General features: G+C 46.4%; 1 protein-coding gene across 4 annotated transcripts in view; it reads left to right on the top strand.

Annotated features, from left to right (window-relative positions):
* Nucleotides 1–13,583, top strand: part of SPAG9 (sperm associated antigen 9) — a 42,943-nt gene that overhangs the window by 15,872 nt on the left and 13,488 nt on the right. For 3 of the 4 annotated variants that reach the window (XM_075279434.1, XM_075279433.1, XM_075279435.1), the window contains exons 5-17: nt 7,233–7,380; nt 7,477–7,669; nt 9,007–9,103; nt 9,242–9,363; nt 9,694–9,751; nt 9,904–10,056; nt 10,319–10,370; nt 10,457–10,587; nt 10,815–10,871; nt 11,028–11,201; nt 11,434–11,575; nt 11,663–11,755; nt 13,381–13,548. In XM_075279434.1, the coding sequence (XP_075135535.1) occupies nt 7,233–7,380; nt 7,477–7,669; nt 9,007–9,103; nt 9,242–9,363; nt 9,694–9,751; nt 9,904–10,056; nt 10,319–10,370; nt 10,457–10,587; nt 10,815–10,871; nt 11,028–11,201; nt 11,434–11,575; nt 11,663–11,755; nt 13,381–13,548 (1,588 nt within the window). Of the gene's footprint in view, nt 1–2,966; nt 3,253–7,232; nt 7,381–7,476; nt 7,670–9,006; nt 9,104–9,241; nt 9,364–9,693; nt 9,752–9,903; nt 10,057–10,318; nt 10,371–10,456; nt 10,588–10,814; nt 10,872–11,027; nt 11,202–11,433; nt 11,576–11,662; nt 11,756–13,380; nt 13,549–13,583 lie in introns of those variants that run through there. The other variant, XM_075279436.1, reaches the window with a different exon arrangement.

Here is a 13,583-nt window from a genome sequence, read left to right as displayed (position 1 = left end):
ACTATTAGGGAGAAGAGCAACAATTTGTGTAACTATGGATTGGTCACCCAGGGCTTTACCTTCTGTAGCCTTCTCCACTTTCATGTCTTTCTAGAAGGCTTTATGTACACAGCTGTGCAACCCGGGGGTCTATACTATACTCTATAATTCTCAGAACGGAGCATCAGAACCCCCTTGGACTGCACACTTGGATGTGGGCATGAAGCCTAACCTGTCTTGTGAGGTTTATTGAAAGTTGTTTTCCTCAAGGCCTAGTTCACACTAAAGTCTTTTGCGAGAAGAACAAATTTGTCAGTAACCAGTACTTTTCAAAATATTGTCTTACAGCGCTGCGGAATATGTTGGCGCTATATAAATAAAATTTATTATTATTATTATTATATGTCACTAGAAGAAGCCCAATGAAATCCCCTTTCCTGAGCACTGGATATGTCCCATAGTCCTCTTCATCCAGGATGAGCATGCTCGGTTTCTCTTTTATTTCCTGTAGCTTTTTTATTAGACCGGGGCTACTCCACCATGTATGTGCTGTCCTAACAGATGGCGCATGAATAATTCCTATTAGGAAGAATGGCCAGTGCAGCATTTAGGAAGAGCACAGGACAAAGTGCACCTGGGAAATGTAGTTTTCACAACCTCTGCTGTGTGGTGTGGTTAGTGTATCACTTTAGTTTAGTCAGTATGTGGTTAGTTGTGGGGAGTTTACGTTTGTGGTTACTGCTGTGTAGAGTATCTGGTTAGTACTGTGTCTGGGCTGTGTAGTGTGTGTGGTTTGTGCTGTGTAATGTATTGTGTCTGGGCTGGTTAGTGGTGTGTGTGTATGTATGTGTGTCTGGTTAGTGCTGTGCAGTGTATTTGTGTGTGTGTGTATAGTGCAGTGTAGTGTGTATGTGTCTGGTTAGTGCTGTGTAGAGTGTGTGTGGTTAGTGCTGTGCAGTGCATTGTCTGGACTGTGTGTATTGTGTGTGTGGTTAGAGCTGTGTATTGTGTCTGTGCTGTGTAGTGTGTGTGGTTAGTGCTGTGTAGTGTGTGTGTGTCTGGTTAGTACTGTGCAGTGTATTGTGTCTGGGCTGTGTGTATTGTGTGTGTGGTTAGTGCTGTGTAGTGTGTGTGTGGTTAGTTCTGTGCAGTGTATTGTGTCTGGGCTGTGTAGTGTGTCTGGTTAGTGCTGTGCTGTGTATTGTGTCTGGGCTGTGTGTATTGTGTGTGTGGTTAGTGCTGTGTTGTGTATCGTGTCTGTGCTGTGTAGTGTGTGAGGATAGTGCTGTGCAGTGTTGTGTGTGTGTGGTTAGTGCTGTGTAGTGTGTCTGGGCTGTGTGTATTGTGTGTGTGGATAGTGCTGTGCAGTGTGGTGTGTGTATTGTGTCTGTGCTGTGTGTATAGTGTGTGTGTGTGTGGTTAGTGCTGTGCTGTGTAGTGTGTCTGGGTTGTGTGTATTTTGTGTGTGGTTAGTGCTGTGTAGTGTGTGTAGTGTGTCTGGGCTGTGTGGTTAGTGCTGTGCTGTGTAGTGTGTCTGGGCTGTGTGTATTGTGTGTGTGGTTAGTGCTGTGTAGTGTGTCTGGGCTGTGTGTATTATTGTATTGTGTGTGTGTAGTGTGTGTGGTTAGTGCTGTGCTGTGTATTGTGTGTGTGTGTGTGTGTGTGTGGTGTTAGTGCTGTGTAGTGTGTCTGGGCTGTGTGTATTGTTGTATTGTGTGTGTAGTGTGTGTGGTTAGTGCTGTGCTGTGTAGTGTGTTTGTGTGTGTGTGGTTAGTGCTGTGTAGTGTGTTTGTGTGTGGTTAGTGCTGTGTAGTGTGTTTGTGTGTAGTGTGTGAGAATAGTGCTGTGCAGTGTATTGTATCTGGGCTGTGTAGTGTGTGTGGATAGTGCAGTGTATTGTCTGTGCTGTGTAGTGTGTCTGGGCTGTGTGTAGTGTGTGTGTGTGTGTGTGTGTGTGTGTGTGGTTAGTGCTGTGTAGTGTGTGTGGTTAGTGCTGTGTAGTGTGTTTGTGTGTGTGGTTAGTGCTGTGTAGTGTGTATTGTGTGTGTGGTTAGTGCTGTGTAGTGTGTATTGTGTGTGTGTGTGTGTGGTTAGTGCTGTGTAGTGTGTGTGTGTGTGGTTAGTGCTGTGTAGTGTGTGTGTGTGTGGTTAGTGCTGTGTAGTGTGTGTGTGTGTGTGTGGTTAGTGCTGTGTAGTGTGTGTGTGGTTAGTGCTGTGTAGTGTGTGTGTGTGTGTGTGTGGTTAGTGCTGTGTAGTGTGTTTGTGTGTGTGTGGTTAGTGCTGTGTAGTGTGTGTGTGGTTAGTGCTGTGTAGTGTGTTTGTGTGTGTGGTTAGTGCTGTGTAGTGTGTTTGTGTGTGTGGTTAGTGCTGTGTAGTGTGTTTGTGTGTGTGGATAGTGCTATGTAGTGTGTTTGTGTGTGTGGTTAGTGCTGTGTAGTGTGTTTGTGTGTGGTTACTGCTGTGTAGTGTGTTTGTGTGTGTATGTGTGGTTAGTGCTGTGCTGTGTGGTGTGTCTGGGCTGTGTGTAGTGTGTGTGTGTGTGGTTAGTGCTGTGTAGTGTGTTTGTGTGTGTGGTTAGTGCTGTGTAGTGTGGGTGTGGTTAGTGCTGTGTAGTGTGTGTGTGTGTGTGTGGTTAGTGCTGTGTAGTGTGTGTGTGTGGTTAGTGCTGTGCTGTGTGGTGTGTCTGGGCTGTGTGTAGTGTGTTTGTGTGTGTGGTTAGTGCTGTGTAGTGTGTGTGTGTGTGTGGTTAGTGCTGTGCTGTGTGGTGTGTCTGGGCTGTGTGTAGTGTGTTTGTGTGGTTAGTGCTGTGTAGTGTGTGTGTGGTTAGTGCTGTGTAGTGTGTTTGTGTGTGTGTGGTACCTCCCCCGTGTGCTTTCCCTCAGGAGTTGCTGTGCAGTGATTGGCTGCAGCCTGGATTCCCTCCTCATGTATTACTGAGGGTGAGGGATGATGTCATCGATGTGGGGCTGCTGCAGAGGCTCGCACCACCGCTGTCCATGGCATTGCTTTTGTGGCATCGGCTGAATGACCGAGCCTCGGCAGAGCCCACATACATCCTTGTCTGTCGGGCGGCTTCCTTGATACCGACGTGCCACCATGCCAGGGCAGCACCATGAGTCCCAGATGCATGCTTCTGTTTGTGTTTGGCTTTGTTGGCGGGGCGGTGGTCATTAATTCTGCCATCCTGGTGTCCCTCTCCGTGTTGCTGCTGGTGCACTTCTCCTTCTCTACTGGCTTACCGGCCTTGACGGAGAACCTACCAAGGATCCTCAGGTATTCAGGCCTTGTTGCTGCCTCTTCTTAACCCTGTGACTCCCAGCCTGCCGCTTTGACATGTAAAGCTGACTCTGTATCTGTGGCGATACACCTGTAGATGGCGGGTATTGCATTTCATTGTATAAGATGATGCCTGTTCATATACAAACACAGGAGGTGGTGGTGAGAGGGAACCCCGGATGAGGACAGTGGCGGGGTTCATTGTTCACCCATGGGATTTGCCTCATATATAGTTTCTGTTGTATTTTTATTGTATTGTATTTCCTGTTATTATTACTACTACTATTATGCTATGTGTTTTTTTTATTTACCTCTGTGTTTTTCCTACACCAGGGTAAGTGTGTCCTGTTTCTATTGGTGTGTGATTCCCATTGTGTTCTCCCGGGTATTGGTGGGGACAAACACTGTTACCTTTCCGGTTTTCTCTGGAAGCAGCATTGTATCAGAGTTGTTATGTTGTGATGTTTGTGTTGTATTTTGTGCTGTTTTTGATAAACTTTGGATAGTTGTGACATATGTGATGCTCAGATTGGATGAGGTGACGCTGTCTGGCGTTGTGATCTTGGTCGTCTCTGCCGTAGTCTGTACGCAGTGAAAATCTGCTTTGTAATGAATGCGTTGGTGTCTTATCCAGGCAGGGGACACAAGTTGTTGATCTTGGTAAATTGCATGGCTGTTTCCAATGTGTTTCAGCATCTGTGTACATTATCCATGTCATACACAGCCGTAGAGGAGGTGACGTCCAACCTGACGGTCACAAAAGGGTTGCAAAGACCTTGTACCCTCATAGACATGAGGACCAGGGCTCTCCTAACAAACCCCCCTGAGATGGCACTAACGTCTGGATATCCTTTCTCAGGATATATACAGTATTGTCTATTGTGCCGTAATCCTTTTTGTTTCTTTTCTGTTTTGACCTTGAGTTACTTTTTGTCTTAAAGGAGCAGTTTTTTTTATGGAGGTAATAGGTGTACCCCCTGCCCTAGACAGCCAGTATCGCTTATCTATAGTCCGGGTGGCAGAATGATACGGGTCGCTGTGGCCTCTGTCTGCTTCTACATCAGCTTTCTGGAGCACATCCGCTGTAGGGCATTGTGGGAGTTGTGGCATTTATAAAAGACTCAGGATGAATTCTGGAATATGTAGCTCTTCTGTAACCATGTACTGTGAGCTGACTTGGGTGAGTCTGTCATTGCTGAAGTGGAAACTAGAGGAATTAATCACTTGGCCTTGGAGTAGTTACAGTAGTGTTCGTGTTGTATTCGCTCTCGGCCTTCAGCTATCGGATCTAAAATGGATGAGGGCAATTTGTAACAAATGTATAGTAGAGGCCAACTCCAATTTGTATACCATAGGCCTCCTTGTATGTTAGTCATGGCTATCTCTGGATATTCACAAAGCTAAGGAGGTGAGCGGTCTGAGAGCTGAGACAGGAGTATGAGTGGAGGCCGTATGGATGGGGAGTCTGAGGACTGAGTGTAAGCAGAGATAGTGGAAGGCAAGTACTAAATGTGAACCGAGGAGCTGATCAGACTAAGAAGGGAAAGTACTTAGTGTGAGCAGAGAAGGTGCCTGGTCTCAGGAATGAACATACTCAATGTGAGCAGAGGAAGTTACCAAGTGCGAGCAGAGGAGTTATGAGCTGAGAAAATACTGAATGTGAGCATTAATACTTTCTCTACTCACACTCAGTGCCTGCACTCCTCAGACCAGCCACCATCTCTGCTCACACTCAGTACCTGCACTCCTCAGACCAGCCACCATCTCTGCTCACACTCAGCACCTCCACGCCTCAGACCAGCCACCATCTCTGCTCACACTCGGTACCTGCACTCCTCAGACCAGCCACCATCTCTGCTCACACTCAGTACCTGCACTCCTCAGACCAGCCATCATCTCTGCTCACACTCAGTACCTGCACTCCTCAGACCAGCCACCATCTCTACTCACACTCAGTGCCTGCACTCCTCAGACCAGCCATCATCTCTGCTCACACTCAGTACCTGCACTCCTCAGACCAGCCACCATCTCTGCTCACACTCAGTACCTGCACTCCTCAGACCAGCCATCATCTCTGCTCACACTCAGTACCTGCACTCCTCAGACCAGCCACCATCTCTGCTCACACTCAGTACCTGCACTCCTCAGACCAGCCATCATCTCTGCTCACACTCAGTACCTGCAGTCCTCAGACCAGCCATCATCTCTGCTCACAGTCAGTACCTGCACTCCTCAGACCAGCCATCATCTCTGCTCACACTCAGTACCTGCACTCCTCAGACCAGCCATCATCTCTGCTCACACTCGGTACCTGCACTCCTCAGACCAGCCACCATCTCTGCTCACACTCAGTACCTGCAGTCCTCAGACCAGCCATCATCTCTGCTCACACTCAGTACCTGCAGTCCTCAGACCAGCCATCATCTCTGCTCACACTCAGTACCTGCACTCCTCAGACCAGCCATCATCTCTGCTCACACTCAGTACCTGCACTCCTCAGACCAGCCACCATCTCTGCTCACGCTCGGTACGTGCACTCCTCAGACCAGCCACCATCTCTGCTCACACTCAGTACCTGAACTCCTCAGACCAGCCATCATCTCTGCTCACACTCAGTACCTGCACTCCTCAGACCAGCCACCATCTCTGCTCACACTCAGTACCTGCACTCCTCAGACCAGCCATCATCTCTGCTCACACTCAGTACCTGCACTCCTCAGACCAGCCACCATCTCTGCTCACACTCAGTACCTGAACTCCTCAGACCAGCCACCATCTCTGCTCACACTCAGTACCTGCACTCCTCAGACCAGCCACCATCTCTGCTCACACTCAGTACCTGCACTCCTCAGACCAGCTACCATCTCTGCTCACACTCGGTACCTGCACTCCTCAGACCAGCCATCATCTCTGCTCACACTCAGTACCTGCACTCCTCAGACCAGCTACCATCTCTGCTCACACTCGGTACCTGCACTCCTCAGACCAGCCACCATCTCTGCTCACGCTCGGTACCTGCACTCCTCAGACCAGCCACCATCTCTGCTCACACTCAGTACCTGCACTCCTCAGACCAGCCACCATCTCTGCTCACACTCAGTACCTGAACTCCTCAGACCAGCCACCATCTCTGCTCACACTCAGTACCTGAACTTCTCAGACAGGTCATTTGCTTTGGTCAACTCTGTACCTTCACTCACTCCTTTAGAGCGGCCACCATTTGAGAGTGAGCAGAGAAGGTAGCCATTCAGATACGGAGGAGGTGGCCAGTAGTCCATGCACCTGCTGCAGTAACTGCCCCATTTACTTGCATGACACTGATTCCAAGACCAAGCAATTCTGCTGCATGTGAACAAACCTTAAGGCTAAGACTCGCATTGTTTTTGAGCCAGAGCTTGTCCTTCCTTTATATTTGTCTTTACTTTTTGAAATCAATTGGATCAAAAAAACAAACAAAAAACTATCAAAAAGTGCACCAGAACCAGTTTGTGTGATTCCAGGCTAGGTCTTCATCATGTAGCTGCACAGTACTGCTGAGCGCTGGCGGCTGCTTGTGTCAGTCTGTAGTTCGTCCAGTTTGGAATTAATTTCCACTTTAGATAAGCTCCTCGTGTCTTGTGCTTTGTGTCCTGTGAATCTGTAGGAGCCATTCACCATCCCCCGTCTCGTCGCCTTCTCACTTATACTATAGAGTGCCTCCAGTCTTCTGGAACCTTCTAATCTACTTTTAAAGGGATTGTCCCATTAAGGACATGTATTCCCCATCTCCGAAAATCCCTCTTTTGAATGGGGTGCTGTTTTTCACCACTTGCAAGATCTTATGAGGGAGAACTTTCATTGTTTGTTAGTAACTGGGAGTTTGTTACAGTGTGTCATTTGCACTGGGAATGCCTGCACTGATATATTGTAACAAGCTGCTCTCCACCATTGGACATGTCCCTATGGAAGTAACTGTGGAAATCTCATGTACTGAACAGGAAAGAGCGGCCCATCTCTTTAGGGATCTTCCCGCTGTCTCCTGGAGACTCCTTGGTTCTGCCAGACACTCAAGGTGCAGAGACGCCTGGAAATGGACCCTGGAAACTGCAAGACCAGAACCATGCCCGCTGTAACACCAGTCTAAAGGTAAGTGCCTAGGCACCTACCCGTAGTTGTAGTAACATGTAGTGTTTTATAGGAGGGCCTCTACTGTAGTACATATGATTCCTCCTCTCACCCCAGGACGAACTGTACACCCTAAGTCAGACGGGGCCCAAGACGACCGGCCCAGACCCTGACAACATGGTGCACCCCTCCTCAAAAGACCAAAAAGATGAAGTCATCATGAAGGCAAACCTGAAGAACAACAATGTAGAGAACAATAAGAAGAATGAAGACGTCCAGGTCAACCAGGAGACCAGCACTGCCTCCACAGGTAGGGATGACCACAGTATATACACACATTGTATCTCCGCTCTATTAATATATCTGCTTACTGTGAGTGAATGAAGGTGTTTTTAGAAACTGAATTCTGACCTCGTATTTCACACAGTTGAAAGCTTGTTACAAGGTATCAGTCTAGATGACCAGCTTCAGCTGCACAAATCTCTCTCCTGTCCTAGACACCATGCTGTACTGATACATTGAAACGTTCCATCAGCTGTGTGGAGGACAGGTTTGCATGAGTTTGTGCTGCGTTTAGTTCTCACAGTATAGTTCTCTGGAATGTACTGGGGCCTCTGCACTGAGGTCACTGGTACGTTGTTGGCTCGGTCCTTTGTGAGGACTCATTGATATTCTGTTCACTCCCTGATGAGCGCAGTTCCCGGAGGTGAGGTAGAGCGGTCCCATCGGATGTCACTGACAGCATGTTAATAATGGCAGCCCAGTGTCAGGAGCCAACAACAACCTAGAAACATTGTCTTGTTCTCTACATCACTGACTTAAAATATCTGGCCTAGTCCTGCTCTCACAGATGAGCACTTGTTACATTGTAAATAATACTATGAGCTAAATACAACAGCATAAAATTCTCTCTCAGACTCTCAGATTGTTGGTGCCGATCTGTTACAATGGAGCAAACCCTCAACGCTGTGGCTCACCCTTGAAAATCCAGTCTGATCTTGACTCCCTGCTCCCACTTACACACAGTCCTGTCCTTGGGACAAGCTCTTTTTCAATGTGAACTTCTAAATATTATTAAATGTCTCGCCCTACACCCAATATAATGGTAGGTCGGAAGGATGCGCACATCAACTAGCTCAAGGTCAAGGCTCAGTCGTAGAGGTCATACTCTTTTGTGTCTTAATGCATCCACTAGCTAATTTATTTATACCCTGTTGTTCTAATGGACCCGATGGTATCGATTACGTCTGCAGGAGAGATGCTGTGGCGGCAGCCAGGACAGGAGGGAGGAGGGGGATGGCAGGATCTCCTGTCCTTCAGGGCAAGCCATACTGTTTGTTGTGTCAGAGAACTAACAATGTAAAAAGGACAAGTCTCTGAGCTGAGAAGGTGTAGCTGCAGTGGAGATCTGGCATGCCAAGGCCCAGCTACTTCACATTACCCCACCTCTTCCTGAGGCCACACTGCTTTCCATGCTCCATAACTTCACATTGGTCTCATGAACTGCAAATATTAAATAAATCCCCCGTTCTGTCCTCTCAAAATGACCTATAGAAACAGACCATGTCTTTCACATGTATATTAATTGGTAGAACATCTTGAAGGGCAGAGCCTCAACTTGTACCTTTTTTTCCCCCCCCCCTTCAGATACCAATGATAATGAGGAGAAATCAGAGGTCCAGTCTATTATAGAGTCCACTCCAGAGCTGGACATGGACAAAGAACGGGCATATCAGATGACAAGGTGGGACAGAGGAATGGCTGTACTTTGTGACACTAGGGGGGACTGTAGTTAGTGGCAGTGCTTTGGTTTCATACGCCCCCCCCCCCCCCCCAGTGTTACCACCTCAGCATACTAATATGTCCTCCATCTCATTCTCAGTACTCCAACCAAAGGCATCGAGAACAAAGCATTTGACCGCAACACCGAGTCACTATTTGAGGAGTTGTCGTCTGCTGGAACTGACCTTATCGGAGATGTGGATGAAGGGGCGGACCTGCTGGGTAATGATCCTGTAGTCCTGTCATTGTCTTGTACTGTGTCTGTGTAAGCTGCTCACACTGGTAAAGTACACGCTTCCTGTCAGAAAGCACCTAAACTTTTACACTGGGCTACATTTATGTTTTATTATGTTAAAAAAAAACTATTGAATCTGGTTGGTTGCCATGAGGCCCAGTGACTCTAGGATGGGTAGCGGACAGGAAGTGTTGTCTTGGGGAAACAGTCCTTGAAGCTTTCACACTGTGTAGGATGTCATATTACTTAAGCTTTTCCTCTTGGGTTCTTATTTGATACTGGATCTTCAGATGTTAATTCTTGTCTTGATATTGCAGGAATGGGACGGGAGGTTGAAAACCTTATCTTGGAGAACACGCAGCTCCTGGAAACCAAGTACGTGCATCTTATGGTCACTGTATGAACAGCACTGCTGTCTATTCTGCCCCTATTTAAAGAAAAAATGCCATATTTAGACCTTCTGCCTGGTATATACTGTTCAGCGGGTGCGTCCCTGGTGTGATGGTCATTTAATGTGGTGTACGCAGGAACGCCTTGAATGTGGTGAAGAATGACCTGATAGTCAAGCTGGACGAGTTGATGTGTGAGAAAGACGTACTGCAGGGGGAACTGGATGCCATCAAGCAGGCCAAACAGAAGCTGGAAGAGAAGAACAGAGAACTGGAGGAGGAGCTGAAAAAGTATGTGCCCCCTTCCACCAATAGGCTAATTGCAGAAAACAAGGACAAGATCATGTCTATATTAACCTGGGGAGGGTCAGGAGCTGCTGGGTGATCAGGTGACTACAGAAACAACACAGTAAGAGCCAGTATGGCTGACACTCATAGCTATCGTCCAAGACTAAAGCTGGAGGGGGTATTTGCTGAGGGGAACCATCAACATGCGGATAAATCTTTGTTTTGAGACAATTCAGTAGATTTTACATCCATTTTTATCTTTCAGGGCTCGAGCAGAAACTGAGGAAGCAAAACAGAAGTCAAAAGATGAAGAAGATGTGAGTGCTTTCAGAATTGCAGTGGGATTTAAAAATTGATGTAATAAACACAGTTATTGACTGTCACTGCTTTATCCCCGGTGCAGAGTGATGTTCCCACGGCCCAGAGGAAACGGTTCACACGGGTGGAGATGGCACGAGTACTGATGGAGAGGAACCAGTACAAGGAGAGACTGATGGAGCTGCAGGAGGCTGTGAGGTGGACAGAAATGATCAGGTACACAGCGTCCAACTACAATACATTTATATACTGACTGTAGTGATGGCATCACCTAAAGGGGACATTTACCAAGTCTCCATGTGATGGGTGATAAGTGATCGATTTCTAGGACCCCACAGTCACCAGTTAGAGGATGTCCCAAGTCCTCAGTAACTCCTCGCAATACGGCCACAGTGAAGAGGAACTATATAATATATTTATTTTACTTATTTTTTCCTTTCTAGAGCATCAAGAGAAAATCCCGCTATGCAGGAAAAGAAAAGGTCGAGCATCTGGCAATTGTGAGTATCAGAAGGGTTACAGTGGGTAGTTCATTTATTGGTAGTATTCATACAGTTTAATGCTTCTGCCCAGGACAGAGCACTTGGCCACTAGTTGGCAACACCAGTTTGTGTACAATCCCTGTAATATTCTTTGGTGTTTGTGTTTGTTCTCAGCTTCAGCCGCCTCTTCAGTTCCTCTGGCACTGCTTCCAAGAAACCAGAGCTTCCTGTTAACGTCAAGTACAATGCGCCAACCTCGCACATCACCCCCTCGATCAAGAAGAAGAGCAGCGCCTTGGCCAAACTCCCCAGTGATAAATCCAAAGCCTTTGACTTTCTCAGTGACGAGTGAGTAATGTTGAAGTATCACCTAGAGTTTGAGTCTCAGTATGAGGCTGTGTCCCCCATTCAGCTTAAAATAGTGTCATCTTTACACCAGGCTCTGTCTCATCTGATGTAAGAAGCACTAACTGGCCTCTGCATTATAGGAGTTCAGGAGGCAAAATAATGATCACAGCTGGCTTCTTTCTGTTGGCTAGGCTTGAGATTTTACAACCTTATTTTACCTCCTGTTTGTCAGTCTCTCGGGTGGCAGTGAAGCCTCTTTGGCCTCCAGGCGGGAGCAGAAGCGGGAGCAGTACCGGCAGATGAAGGCGCATGTGCAGAAAGAGGATGGCCGTGTACAGGCATTTGGTTGGAGTCTTCCTCAAAAGTACAAACAGGTAATTGCCGGCACATTACATAAGTTATACTCTGGGATGGAAATGCTCTGCTTACATCCTCAACATATGATATATTTTTGCTAATAGGCAACAAATGGCGGCCAGAGTGAAGGCAAAATGAAGAACCTACCAGTCCCGGTTTATTTGAGGCCCCTGGATGAGAAAGATACTTCTATGAAGGTGACATTAACTTTCTGAGTTCTTAAAGCGTAACTAAACATTCGGACAGCTTTTGATTTTTCTGGCAGTATGTGTGTCCCAAATAAACTTTGTAATGTACTTTAAAATAGGTTTTGTCTCCTTTCTGTGAAATCCTGCTTCACTTATTCTTCCCATTTCTTCTGTATTGAGAGCTGTTCCTGCCTCTCACTGAATGTTAATGTGTATGGAGTGCAGTGCTGTGTAATATGTAGAGAGAATGAAGGTGTGGAAGGGTCATGTCAGTTCTATCTTAGGCATTATAAAATGTACAAACTTATGTTAGGTGACTCATGAAAGAGGAGATTCTCTTCTTTCATTTGACACGGAGGTTACAGTGTCTAAATTATCTATAATTATCTAAATTATTTCCAGACAGATCACTGGTTGAAAAAACTGTTGCGATTTAGGATTTTTATATTTTATATCTGTGATGGTGAACCTTTAGGAGACAGAGTGCCCAAACTATAATCCAAAACACACTAATTTATTGCAAAGTGAAAACACGGCAATTTAACCTTAATCCTGAGGTTTTATTTTTTGGGAAAAAAAACCCTCATGTATTCAACATCTATTGTCTTAAACCAAAAACACACAGTAGCCGCCACACAGTATTATGTGCTCCACAGTGGGCCCCCACACAGTATTATGTGCTCCACAGTGGATCCCCATACAGTATTATCTGCTGCACTGGGGCTCCCACACAGTATTATCTGCTGCACTGGGGCTCGCCACACAATATTATATGCTACACAGTGGCCCACACACAGCAGAATAAGCTACTTACCTTATCTTCCATGAAGAGCAGCCGGGCAACCTCCTTCTTCCACAACGGTGCAGGCGCAGATAAATGACATCATCGCGCCTATGTTGAGGCAGAATTCACACTCTTCTGTCAGTGTACGCCACAGTCCCGTGGCCTACACTGACAGTTTTCAGCTGTATGTGCACTTGCACATACAGCTAAGAATTTCTTGCTTGCTAACTGGGAATCCTGACCCATATTCCTCGTAAGTGAGCGATCGGGAAGCCTGGACAGCGCACGTGCCAACAAAGAGGGCTCTGAGTGAGTACCCCTCTGGCATGCATGCCATAGTTTCGCCACCATGGTCCTATATATTATACAGGTGCATATAAATATCCTAATCCCGACTGTGTTTTCAACCAGTGATATCTCTATAAATAATTTGGGTAGCTCTCTAATTTAAGAGAATCTTGTCTTTCATATGACACCAAAAGCAAGTTTGTATGTTTTATAATGCCCGAGGTAGAGCTGTTTGTAGTGACCCTCCCCCACTCTCATTACACAGTAACATTCAGTGAGAGGCAGAAACAGCTCTTAATACAGAAACTAGGAGAAGGGTGAAGAAATGCAGGATTTAACAAAGTATCCAAAATTTGTTAAAGTAGATTAGATTATTTTTGACATAAATACTACCAGAAAATCAAAAGTTGTCGGTACTTTTAGTTACAATTTAAGGTCTGCTCTACTCGTACTAATCCTCAGATAGTCATGTCTTCCTTTCCAGTTACACTCAGAGTTGTGTTGTCTGTCTGTTTCATATTGTACTTTTTCTGACTTTGTACTGTGTTTGCTCCTTTCACAGCTGTGGTGCGCTGTCGGGGTTAACCTTTCTGGAGGAAAGACCAGGGACGGAGGCTCCATTATTGGAGCTAGTGTCTTCTACAGTGACGTCCCTGGCTCTGATTTAGAAAACCAGAAACCCAGGAGCGAATCCCAGAGCAGCCTTGAGAAACTAGAACAAGAGTTAAAGGTATGGTCCATGTCATATGTGAAACACTGTGATGT

This window comes from Leptodactylus fuscus, chromosome 6 (assembly GCF_031893055.1).
Source record: "Leptodactylus fuscus isolate aLepFus1 chromosome 6, aLepFus1.hap2, whole genome shotgun sequence".
Lineage (NCBI taxonomy): Eukaryota > Metazoa > Chordata > Amphibia > Anura > Leptodactylidae > Leptodactylus > Leptodactylus fuscus.
The sequence above is the reverse complement of the archived record's forward strand: the minus strand, read 5'-3'. Positions and strand labels throughout refer to the sequence as shown.